Genomic DNA, 12,423 nt, shown 5'->3' with positions numbered 1-12,423 from the left:
GCGCACACACACATATATATCTGACTCTACTGTGTAGGAATCTATAAGATGGCAGGGCCACCTAGGTGAAGAGACGTGACTGTATCTTAGCAATAGATAGGTCTCTCTCCAATAGGGCGTACCTGGCTAGCAAGGCTTGGGTAGTTACATGTTTTCAATTTCAGAGAAAGCAAAGCAATACTTCCTTGATGTTATCTTCTGAATGTTTTACCACGTGGCTGGGCTTCTCACTAAAACCTGCTTTTGTTTTTTTGTTTTTTGAATACTCAAAGTACCTGTCAAGTGAAATAAAAAGAAACCATGAAAATAATATACATTGTATTCAGTGGAAAATATATTTGTCATTCAAATACCTGCAAGTGAAAGGTTTCTAGTTAGGATGAAATATCTTATTTTAAAAACAGAGGTTCTGATACCTGACGAGATCAGCAAGCCATCCTTACTGGTCTCCCCTTGCTTCTTACGGGCTAGCATCTCCTTGAACTCCTGTTCTCTCTTTTCCAAAAGTCTCTGGTTGTACAAATCCAGCTGCAACATAAATATAAATACCTTCTGTCAAGACTTCCACCATGATGCAGTTGATCTTATCGTTCGTTTAACATTTCCTGGGTTTCTAACTCTCAAGTGCACAAGTTATCTGGAAACATACGATCTAAGGAAAGAACCAATCCAAAAAACAGACGTTCTGCAGTACATTTATTTTATCTCTCGTGCAGTAAAATATCTGATAGTCTAGTAGTGCCGAACCCTACCTTCTCCTTCTGCTTGAGCTTTATGTCATCTTCTGTCTCTACTAATGGGGGCTCTGTGGGTAAACTGAACTGGACAGATTTGACTGGTTTGGCTGGTGACTGAACAGCTAGAGATTTCACGGTCTCAATGACCTTCAGGCATCTCGCCACTGTTGTAGAGATAGCAGAGTGGTCAGTGCTTACAGGACTTGAAGATGTCAGTGTTGATGACGGTGGTAGTACCACAGTAGTGATTAAAGGTTGCGTAGGACTGGTGGTCCCAAGGGGAGGTGCTTTGTCTGGCACTTCAATAAAAGGCAAGACTGATTGATTGGAGGGTGGAGAGAAAGGAGGCTGTCCAGGATGACGTCGTGGTGGAGGTCCAGGAGGCGGTCCCGGAGGAGGCTGTCCTGGCCGCCGTGGAGGGGGTCCAGGTGGAGGTCCAGGAGGTTTTCCCAGTGTTTGGAATTGTGTACCAGCTGCAGGAGGAGTTTGAGTGACCATGCTGGATGTGGACGTCTGCGTTGGCAAAATCTCAGCGGTGACGCCAAGTGGCCAGTTGAATGGTGGTGTTGGATGTCGGTAGTGAGCAGGTGGAGGCCCAGAAGGGGGTTTTGGAGAAGGAGTGGTGGTGGCTGTGCTCCCCATCGTTTTGGTAAGACTCTGTAGCTGTTGTGCCTTCTTAAATGCTTCTAACTCTTGCTGGTCCAGGAAATCTTCATATTCAGACACGTTAGTTTTCTGTCTGCTGAGCGGCTCCAAACTGGAGGATCTGACAGGCGAGTGGGAATGGATGCGATCCGATTCCAGGGAACCGGTTCTGGTTGTCCGCAGTTCTTCCCGTGGAGCCGATGAAGTGTCTCTCTCCGTGGAAGATCTCGGGCTAAAGACTTTCTCCTGGGCTTGGCTGGCTAGTTTAGAGACCTCTCCTGTGCTCAGCTTCAAGCCAATAGTACGAAGTAGACTCTGGATCTTGTCATAGGGTTCTGTCTTTGGATCCTCATTTGTTTTCTCAACAGAGGAACGTTTAGGGCTCGGTGGTCTCTTTTGCCCTTCTTGGGCTAGACTAATGCTTGGTGGCTCTTGAGCCAGCCCCACAATTCGAGAGAAACCCTTACCATCCTGAAGAGCCCGCTCATGAGGCAGAAGGTCATCATTAACATGAACTGGTCCCAAATTCTTTTCAGCATCCACCTTTCGGTTAAGCATATCAAGGAAACGGTCCAGGGGTGGTTTCTCAGTTGGAGGAGACAAGCGTGACTTCTTCTCCTTTAGTTTGGGAGAAGGGCTTCTAGGAGGTGAGTCTATGGGCGAAGGGGGTCTGAATGAGGTCTGGCATGAGGATGTGGCAGCACTATGGGACAAAGGCGGGTGAGTCGAAGCTGTGTGAGCTTTGCCAGCGTGAGAAGGGGGCGAGAGGCCACGAGGTTCTGGAGAGTGGCTTCGTTTGGCTGGGGGATATGGATCGTAAGGTCGGTCCACATACGCCGGGTCATAGTAGCGATCATCGTAGGGTTCATCATAAACATCGTATCGATCAGTGTAGCGGCGGCTGGTAGATGGCGGGCCACCATAGGGAGATTCACTATAGAGGTGACTTTCATAAGAGCGGTCACTGTATGGACGGTCACCATACTGATCTGCGTATGGCCGAGTGGCATACGGGTCACTGTAGGACCTGTCTTGGTAAGCACTATATGGGCGGTCATAATAAACATCGTCGTAAGGAGGACGGTGGAGATATTCTGGTCCATCTGGTCGTTTCTTTAAGATGGAACGGACCGGTTTGTACTCGGCGAGGGGAACGGCGATCCTACCGTGGTCGTAGTCAATGCAGGTCCTCTGTCCAGGTTCCAGTCCTCTTGGGTCCACCAGCGACTTTTTGTAGGCGATCATTTCATTCAGCTCCTCCAGTTCCCGCTTCTTCCTCGCCAGCTCGTCATCCACAATTCCACCTCGCCTAGGAGGAGGGCTCAGTTCCCTCCTCCTCTTGTGATTTTCTTCATGGTCTCTGTTTGTTTTACTCCTTCTCTTGCTGGCCCGGTCTTTGCTCCTCTCCCTGCTCCTGCTTCGGCTCCTGCTGGAGCTCTTGCTCCGGCTGCGACTCCTGCTCCTGCTCTTGGAGCGGCTTCGGGTGCGCTTGTGTAATCTCTCTCGGCTTCGCCTCTGCCTGCTGCTCCGGTGTTCACGTTCGACGCTGGAGCTGCATCTCTTTTTGATACGTCCAAACTGGTCTCTGGAGGGACTTCTGCTCCGACTCCTGCTCTGACTCCTGCTGTATCTACGCCTTGTGGCGCTGTAATCCTTCTTGTTAGTCTTACTGTCCTGTGCTCTGAGATTTTTCACCACTGCCTTCAGCTTCTCTGCCTCTGGTTTTTCCTTCCTGAGGAAGTTACGGGGAGGTTGTTCTTAATAAGTTTTACAACTTTTCCGAGATACAAAAAGAAATATGGCATTTATTCAGAGCCAAACGTATTTACATGAAGAGTGGTAACATTTTGAATGTATAACTTACTCTTCGGTAGCTTTTGTCAGCTTGATGGTCATCTGCCAAAAAAGAGTTATGACAAATTCATTAGAATGATGACGATTTTGCATTCTTCGCAAAAGATTTCTTACAGTTTGAAGGAAAGTTTGGAAGACTCCATAAAAATGATGGCATAAATTACCAACAGAACTAGTGAGAGTTTGCCCACCATGCACCTCCACACTGGACTAATGTAAACATAAATCAGGTCATCCTCACCTTTCCTTTGTTTGCACCGACACCACCAAGTTTCCTCACTGGGAGGAAAACGCTCTCTGTGTAACGTTTTATCCTAATGGCCTGGACTCCCCCGTCTGCTGTTTCATGCTTGAAAGAAATGACAAACATAATTTTAATCGGAAATGTCACCAGGCGTGTCCAAACGCGTGATTTCCTCACGTTTGAGCTTGAAGCGTTAAATCTAACACCAACATCAAGAGAAAAAACAGAGAGGTCTGCAGAGGAAAACTCCGAGACTGGACTAAACAGATGAAAACAAGATGTTCTTGAAGACGTTCCCCTCATTTCATTTTAAAAGTTCGGTTGCTACCAACCAGAAAGCCTCAGCACTTCCTGTCTTGTTTCTCTGCCAGCAGTTTGACGAGTTGTTCCGGAATATCATTTAGCTGCGTCTCAAGTGGATCCCTGATCCACTGGTTGGATAAACTCCACCTCCTCTGCAGCTAGTAGTCCTCGTTCTACTCGGCACACCACGGAGGCTTTCCAGGAAGAGCCTGGACCAGCTGGAGGCGGAGTCTGTCCGTGAGATGAGGGATTCACCGGAAAGGCAGCCAACTATTTTTCAGTAAGAGCAGTTTGTGTGCTTGTGTGACCTCCACAGATCACCTTGTGGTAGTTCCATTTAGAAATGTTTGGACCCTCCTCTGGAGTTTACCTGACATCCGGTAACCTTTCCCTCCACCCCGAGAACCCAGCAAGGGGACTCACCGGGACGATGCTAAACTCAATCTTCTCGTTCAACTCCAGCTTCTTCTTCTCGATCACCTCAGACATGTGGAAGAAGAGCTGGGGGTTCTGAGTGCACTTGATGAGCCCGGAGTCCTCCAAGAACTCGATCACGATGCCCTGGTTGGAAAAGCAGCAGAGACCTGGACTCAGACCCTAAGAACCAAACTGAGGCCTTGTTCTGTTTTTGACTCTGAGGCTGGGAGTAACCGGACGTCAAGTCTTACGTGCTGACGCTGTTCAGTAGATTCTTCAAAGGAGTCGTGGAGAATTTCCACGCAAGTCGCCCGCTCCTCTTTGGTCTCCCGATGGGTTGCAATGTTAAAGCGCACCTGTGCAGGCGAGACACAGTTCAGGATCAGGTTCAAAAGAAGCAAACGTTCTGTAGATGCTGAACTCTGAGACCTTATTTGCGTTTATTTTGCAAATAAACGCGGCTGGTCTGAAACATAGAAGAAGAAAGTCCAGCGTCCTCACCTTGTCACCATCGAGCATGGTGGCAGTGGTCAGGAGGTCTTTGGGGCCAAAGGTCAGCTGTTTCTGTTGGCCGTCGATGGTCATCACCAGCCGGCCCACCTCTACGTCCGATTTGGTTTTGACTTCAGCAACAGGAGGCTTTTCCTTCGTTACCTCCTCATATGTCTTCTCCTTCTTCAGCTCCAGCGTTACCTCCTGTCCTCCCTGCACCTCTCCCTTCTCTCCCTCCTCCATTTTCTCCACTTTTATTTGCACCTGAAAGAAAACAACAAACTAAGTGTTTTCTTTTCGTTTTTCAGGGAAATTGCCGTTTCCACAGAGCTTTTGAAGTTGTACCTGTCCAGCATCGGCAGCTCCTTGCTCCTCCTCAGTCGCCTCCTCTTTCTCCTCGAGCTCCTTCTTTATTGTCTTGGGAGGGTGTCTGGGAATTGATTTGAGGATGGTGCCTTCAAATCGCTCCTTGCTGATGTCGTCCAGCGTGTCGGGGTCTCTCATTGTGAAGCCGAGCGGCGTCCACTGCAGAATGTCAGGACAGCGAGCGTTCAGAAACAGTTCAGAGTTTTATATTTGTGGCTCGTGATGTTTTTGTGAAGATAAACGGACACAGTCAAAAAAAAAAAAAACCCAGTTTAATGCACTTTTATGAAAAAATAAAATGACAATAAGAAGCTCTGATTGGCGAGTCATGACTCCCTGATTTCATTCAATAACCATTAGTGGCTTGAACGCTCAGGACCCGCCCACTTTGCAACGCTAATGATATTATTATTGAGCTGTTGGCGTGGGGCGCCCTCTGTTGGCTGTTGTGGGTTTCTTTGCTATAAAAGAGCTGCGAAATGTGACGTCGCAGCCTGAACTCAGCGCCTCTAACAACCCGAGCAACTCTTTCCTCACCTTGTCTTTGGCAGCTGCCAGTGCTGCAGCCACCTCCTCCTTCTTCTTCCGCTCCAGCTCCCTCTCACACTCCTCCTCCTCCTCCTCTCTCTTCTTGCTCTTTTCCTCCTTCCTCTTCTTCCTTTCTTCCTCCTCTTTCTTCCTCTCCTCTTCATCCCGTTTCTTCTGCTCGTATAAGATCGGGTCCTCGATCTTCTTCGTCCTCCTCAGCCTGATGGCCCTTGTGTTCGATTTCACCTGTGGAGACAAAACGATGGATCAAACCCGCCCCCTCTCTGCAGCTCGCTCCCGTTTGGTTTGCGCACTCACCTGGATGGTCGTGAACTCCACCTCTTTCTGGACGTCGTCACCGTTGAACTCTGTATCGCTGAAGTTCTCGCAAACGTCAAAGGGAAGCTCGCCGTGCTTCTCCGACTTTAGGATGCCGACCTCTGGCCCCAGCGAGGTGATGATGCCCTGAAAGACAGCGGCTCTTGAGAGACCAGAAGCAAAACGGAGGAGGCGGGTCATCAGTGTGCGTGCTGCGTTACCAGCTCTCGCTCCTCTTTGGTGTATTTGAAGGTGAACGGGACTTTGGGTTTGATGTTGGCCGCTCTCCTCTTCCTCGTCACTGTGTCGATCAGCAGGTTGATCAGCACGTGGTCGTTCTTCAGAAGCGTGACGCCGCAGTCTCGATCGTCGAAGGTCACGTTGGTCCTGACGGTGCCGATGTTGGCGTGGACCTGGCCCGGGTAACCAGGCATGCCGGACTGGAGGCGTGGGAGAGGAGCTTATTAAATAAACATGTTAACGGCCTGGCTTAAAGTCTGCTTACTTCTCCTGTGTAACAACCGTTTCTCTAGCTCACCTGTTTAAATTGGATTAAGTCTTACAGTTTTGCATGATTAGGGGCGTGGCCTGTTTGACTGACAGGTGGATGCTTCACCTGAACTGGACCTGTGGGGCGTGTTTGTGCTGTTGGAGCTGTTTTAATGAGGTCACTGTACTAAAAGACTGTCTGAGGGGGCGGAGCAAGAGTTTGGCTCCACAGTGAGATTCTGGGACTGTGATTGGATGTTGCCGAGTGCCGATTTGAAGATGTTAATAAATTTCATTTAACACTGTTTGAAGTCAATTAGTGACATCTGCTGGTCAATAATAATAAAACATTAGTTACCGTCTCGGTTTCCCGTTTGTCTCATCTCATTTTAAAACGGTTAAAGTTTGAGTTCAGGGTCACCTTGGGTTCGATGATAGTCTGGCTGACGATGCCCTCGTACAGCTCCGTGTCCAGCACCATGTTGGGTCCGATCTCCTGCTTGGTCCTGGTTCTGATTGGCTTGGTGAGGCAGTCTTTGCTGGCGTCGTTTTCTGTCTTATCCTCCTCGTCGCCACCGGCGGTAGCAGTGGCGGTGCAAAGGGCCAGGAGGAGGGGCTCCTTCACCCGCTGGATCCTGACGGCTCGTTTTCCCGCTCTCAGCTGACGGTAAGAGCAGAGAAATGTTTGAAACAGTCCGGTCAATGGCGCCGACGGCCACTCTCAGCTAACGGCCTCACCTGGATGATGGTAAACTCCACCTCCTCGTTGATGTCCTCCTGCGTGAACTCGACGTCGCTGAAGTTCTCTTTGGTTTCAAAGGCGAGCTCTGTGTCGTCCTGCCTCTTGATGACGCCTTCTGTCTCCTTCAGGCTGACGATGACGCCCTGTCGCCCGCAGATGAGCGGAAAGAGTAAAACCATCAGACAGAGAAGCCGATTCGAGAACGTGAGCAATCAGACATTTCTCGTTTGAGGATAGACAGCGGAGAGGTTTCACCGCACGAGCACCGCCGGCAGGCGAGGATTGGCCTGACCTTCTCTCTGATCTCCTTGGTGTGGCTGAAGGTCGCCGGGATTTTGGGCTTGATGTTGGTGGCTCTGGTCTTCTCTGTGATGATGTCGGTCAGCAGGTTGATGAGCACCTGGTCGTTCTTCAGCAGCGTCACCGTGCTATCCTTCCTGTCGAAAGGCAGGTTCCTCCTCACGGGCCCGATGGTCACGTACACCTGACCTGGGTACTGACGCTCGCCGGGCTGCACGGCAACAGCACGTGGAAACGTGGAGGAGAGGAAGTAGAAACAGAGACATGAAAAAGCTTTAAAAAGGAGCTAAAACATTTAATCTCTTTGTTACAGTTTTCTGGTCTTACTGAATAAAACCTGAATAAACTAAACACAGCTGAACCGAATAAACAAAAAACACAACAGAAATGTGAGAAATGAGAACATGAAGACAAACACACCAAACACAAACTGACAAAATTAACCACACAACTTATTACGACGCTTCTTTTCTCCTTTAGCTTTTTAATTTTGACAGATGAATAAATCAGAAAATTCAAACTGAATTTAAAAACAAATGAAGAGTTTCTTGTAAATCTAATGGTACTAAGGTGGCTACATGCACTGGTTTAATTTTCACTGATGCAGCAGATCTATTTTGAAAAGCAGGCTCAGTCCCTGCAGCTTTCAGTCATCTCAACTTTCAATAAGCATGAAAAGTCATTAAACTGGGACAGAAAATGACTGTAGAAGGATTTTTAAACACTTTCAATGTTGTTAAAGATGTTGACTGGCCGAGGATGTTATTTAAGGACCAGAGAAAGTCTTAGAGATGTTCAATAGTTTGATTGGCCAATCACAGACAAACTGAGGCCTGCGGCTCCTTGGACACACTCTCAATTTAACAGATACAGAATATTAAGAAATTATGTTAGTAAATTAAATAAATCCAACAAAAGACGTTACTACAAAAAAAGATTAAAAAGATCTTAACTGAGGTTTGGGCAGGAGAGCTAAATCAGTGCATCACTGTATACGTAGACAGATCCTTCCTGACTACACCCGCTGATATCTGTGTGTTTATTTTAAGTTTGTACTCTAAGAAAAGGGATGGATCCACAGAAATAAATCATGCAGACAGAGCTGGTATGAATATAACTGAACGTCTTAAAATTAATGAGATAGAACCCATCAGGTGCTGATAACCTGAGGTCATTACAAACAGCAGCTGATGTGATAATGTCAGTCTGTCCTCTGGGTGGAATAACTTCTTACAGAGGAGCCAAAAGAGTTTCACTCGCTCTGAGTAGATGATAGAAGAACAGTCGATGAACACATCAGTGAACACTGTAGGACTGCAGCCTCACAGAGAACAGATGATCAGAGATGGTAAATGGTCTGTATTTGTATAGTGCTTTACTAGTCCCTAAGGACCCCAAAGCACTTTGCACTACATCCAGTCATCCACCCATTCACTCACACACACTGGTGATGGCAGCTACATTGTAGCCACAGCCACCCTGGGGCGCACTGACAGAGGCGAGGCTGCCGAACACTGGCGCCACCGGGCCCTCTGACCACCACCAGTAGGCAACGGGTGAAGCGTCTCGCCCAAGGACACAACGACCGAGACTGTCCGAGCCGGGACTCGAACCTTCCGATTACAAGACGAACTCCCAACTCTTGAGCCACGATCGCCCCAGATAGTCGTTAGAGCTGAGCGTTTGATTCAACTCGATCATGAAATCTTATTGGATACATTAAATTGTTATGGTTTTGAAAAGTCTGCTGTTGAATGAGTTAAGAGTTGTTTACTGTATCGTTTAATGCGAGTAACTCTGACACTTGTGGTGTTCCTCAGGGCCGTAGCCTGGGGCCACTTTTATTTTCTGTCTTTACAAACGATTTGCGTTTTGCTTTGGACAGCTCCACCTCTGCGCTACGAACCTCTGCTATTGAAGAAGCTAACAGGGATCTTAATAAACACATAATGAAGCTCACTGAGAGAAGGCCGAGGGTTTGCAGCAAAGCAAAGGGCAGCTAACTTTGAGGAATCTAAAACAAAACAGATTTATCAGTTTCTTCTTTGCTACATGAGTCCAAATAACCTGCTTCATACATCTGACGCTTCAGTGAGAATCTACAAAGTAGAAAGTTGTAAAAATAAAGAAAAATTATTCAATGAAGAGGTGTGTACAAACCTTGTATATATATCAAAAACATTTAACTGACTGTTAATTTCATGTATGTATCAAAATGTATTTAATGCTGAATTTGGCAGTTTGGGTCGATACAACTTTATTTATATGGCACATTTAAAACCGAAGCTACACCAAAGTGCTTCACAACAAGGTTAAAACATAAGATATAAGATAAAAGGCTATAACAGAGTACAAACCCCCCCAAAAGTAAAGTAAACAAGTAAATAAGAAATAAAACATTAGAGCACAGTTTAGAAGATAAAATTACTGGGTATTCATAAATATAAGGTGGGGGTATTTATACAGCGTAGTAGAAGATAAATAACATAAGGTTGATGTGCACTAACTGAAAACGCTCGGTCAAACAGGTACGTTTTTAACTGAGATTTAAATGAATAGATGGAATCGGAGGTCTGTAATTTGCAAGGTCGTTATGATCAAGATTACTTTTTTTAGAACAGGCTGTACTACCGCATGTTTAAAGACTGTTGGGATGCAGCCGGAGGACAGTGATGAAATCATTAAGGATAGGACACTGGGCCCAATTACATCAAAACCATCCTTGACAAAGCGAGATGGGAGGATATCACGAACAGAGTCAGTATTTCTCAGTTGGTCGCTTATACGCTTAAGAGTGGGATGTGACACCAGCTCAAACTGATGAAAAGTCGATGGGCATCCTGAGGTAGGGGCAGGGCTCCTCACTATGGGGTGTAAGGCTTTTAAAGATCTAATTTTATCTGTGAAGTAATTTAAAAATTGTTCACAGAGAGTTGGGGGAGCGCCCACGGCACTTTGGGACAAGGATTTACCACTGAATTAAAGATTTTAAATAACATTCGGGGGTTGTGAGTACTGGTAGCAATAATGTCCGATAGAAAAGCTGCTTTAGCCATTTTAGTGCCATTTTGAAATTCTGAGCGGCTCATATGTAGTATGTCAAAGGAAACTTGGAGCCTGTCTTTCTTCCATCCCCTCTCGGCTTGGTGGAAAGCACGACATAAGGCACGTGTAGGGTCATTTAGCCAAATTTGAGAGTGAGTTCTGGGACGTTTCACCTTAACAGGGGCAACGGCCTCAAGGATATGAGAGCATGTAGATATCAGAGAATTAGCATAATCACAGTCGTAAGAGATACAGAACAATTACAGATGCTGCAGAGTCAAAGGCCGCAGAGAAGTTAGCCACGGTATCGGGGTTGATTGTACGCACCAGGCGTCGGGGCCGTCATAGTGTAGCTTTGATTTGCATAGGTCATCTTCAAACATAACTGGGAAATGGTCCGAAATCCCAGTATGTCAATGTTCTTAATACAAGTATGCCCTTTATTATGGGTAGGTTCATTTACCCACTGAAACAGGCTAAAAGAGTCAATAAGAGCGAGAAAATCCTTGGCTAGCGGATCACCCTTGCAGCAGATATGAGTATTAAAGTCACCAATAATAAGAGCACAGTCATAGCTTAAGAGGAGAGATCCTAAAAGATCAGCAAAGTCAGCAATAAAAGTCTTATTGTATTTCAGTGGTCGGTAGACCAAACATATTGTCGGGGGGGCAGCCAGCTCCAAAAGTTGACTGGGGTAGGTAGGGGAGGGCAGATGCCGCACTATATGTTTAATAACTGAGGCTAGACCTCCGCCTTTACCAGTGGGTCTGGGTGAACTAAAAAAGACAGTCAGGAGGGCGTAGCTCAGCGAAGGAGAGCGACTCCCCAGGACGAATCCAGGTCTCCGTCAGAAACAATGCGTCCAGCCCAGAGGTGAGGAAAAAGCTTTCAATAATGCAATAACTAAATGTATAAAACAAAGCAGCGCGGTTTCTCGAACTCACCTGAGGCTCCATGATTGGCTGACAGACAACGGCCTCGTAGATCTCAGGGTCCAGGTTCTCGGTCCCGCCCGGCGCCACCTTCACGTCGGTCGCTATCGAGCTGTTCTGCTCAGAAACAGGAAGTGACAGAAGACCAGGTTTACAGAGAGAACTCATCCACGCCGCGCGACTAACAGGCGGCGAGCCGGCGCCTCACCTTCTCCTTGCAGGCAGTGAAGTGAACTCTGACCCCGGCCGTCATGGCTTTAGGATTTCCAAAGAAGGCGTCGAAGCTGAAGTTGAACTTCTCCAGGTCTTCACGCATGATGTAACCGAACGTTGGCTGCAGGTCAAACACAGAAAAAGACGAAGATTCATACAGGTGAGCGGGTAAACAGGTGAGCGGGTAAACAGGTGAGCGGGTAAACAGGTGAGCGGGTAAACAGGTGAGCGGGTAAACAGGTGAGCGGGTAAACAGGTGAGGGTCAGACGGAATTCTCACCCCGATGAAGGAGATGATCCCTGTGGACCTGCCTGGAGGAGGCCTGCAGACAGAGAGCAGTTTAAACAGCAGCTACAGGAAGTGATGTCACATTTACAGCACAGGTGTTAAAGGGAGGGGGGGACACGGTGCCCGTGTCGGTACAGAGATCAAAGCTGCTGAAACGAGCCGACCTCCACACTGACGTGACTGAATCTGTGAATTCCACAAACACACCGCTCACTGCTCCCACGAGCCGGCGTTCCACGTGGGAGCTTTCATTTCTAAACTGAAATGAAAGCTTCAACTCAGCTGATGCGTCTCACACATAACTGTGCTGCCTGCTGGTTCTACAGATGCCCCACAGGTGTCAGCATAAATAAATCATTTATTAAATAAACAAATAGAATACATTTGATGTATTTGTGGGTAGTCTGAGCACCGCCACGTGAGCAGGGTTAGTTCCGCTATACTGAGAGAAGACGGACGTCTCCACTAGGGCTGAACGATATATCGCATTTGCGATAATATCGCGACAT

The 12,423-nt window shown here is 47.3% G+C and overlaps 2 protein-coding genes across 2 annotated transcripts in view; both read right to left on the bottom strand.

Moving 5' to 3' along the window:
* The window catches only part of LOC102204278 (serine/arginine repetitive matrix protein 1-like), a 14,401-nt gene extending 8,730 nt beyond the window's left edge, over positions 1-5,671 (bottom strand). Inside the window, exons 1-9 of the mRNA XM_005754261.1 lie at positions 5,596-5,671; positions 5,038-5,217; positions 4,702-4,956; positions 4,452-4,556; positions 4,207-4,344; positions 3,478-3,585; positions 3,247-3,278; positions 753-3,114; positions 417-528 (exon numbers count right to left, since the gene is read on the bottom strand). Of these exons, the coding sequence (XP_005754318.1) occupies positions 417-528; positions 753-3,114; positions 3,247-3,278; positions 3,478-3,585; positions 4,207-4,344; positions 4,452-4,556; positions 4,702-4,956; positions 5,038-5,196 (3,271 nt within the window). The 5' untranslated portion in view covers positions 5,197-5,217; positions 5,596-5,671. The remainder of the gene's footprint in view (positions 1-416; positions 529-752; positions 3,115-3,246; positions 3,279-3,477; positions 3,586-4,206; positions 4,345-4,451; positions 4,557-4,701; positions 4,957-5,037; positions 5,218-5,595) is intronic.
* Positions 5,467-12,423, bottom strand: part of LOC106455952 (RNA-binding protein 26-like) — a 10,188-nt gene continuing 3,231 nt past the window's right edge. The window contains exons 4-13 of the mRNA XM_013907796.1: positions 11,906-11,948; positions 11,621-11,746; positions 11,425-11,529; positions 7,428-7,646; positions 7,132-7,278; positions 6,815-7,054; positions 6,126-6,344; positions 5,905-6,051; positions 5,709-5,832; positions 5,467-5,519 (exon numbers count right to left, since the gene is read on the bottom strand). Coding sequence (XP_013763250.1) covers positions 5,467-5,519; positions 5,709-5,832; positions 5,905-6,051; positions 6,126-6,344; positions 6,815-7,054; positions 7,132-7,278; positions 7,428-7,646; positions 11,425-11,529; positions 11,621-11,746; positions 11,906-11,948 — 1,423 coding nt within the window. The remainder of the gene's footprint in view (positions 5,520-5,708; positions 5,833-5,904; positions 6,052-6,125; positions 6,345-6,814; positions 7,055-7,131; positions 7,279-7,427; positions 7,647-11,424; positions 11,530-11,620; positions 11,747-11,905; positions 11,949-12,423) is intronic.

The sequence above is a fragment of the Pundamilia nyererei genome, unplaced genomic scaffold, assembly GCF_000239375.1.
Source record: "Pundamilia nyererei isolate P.nyererei 1_Seehausen unplaced genomic scaffold, PunNye1.0 scaffold00528, whole genome shotgun sequence".
Lineage (NCBI taxonomy): Eukaryota > Metazoa > Chordata > Actinopteri > Cichliformes > Cichlidae > Pundamilia > Pundamilia nyererei.
This window is presented reverse-complemented; position numbering and strand designations above follow the sequence as displayed.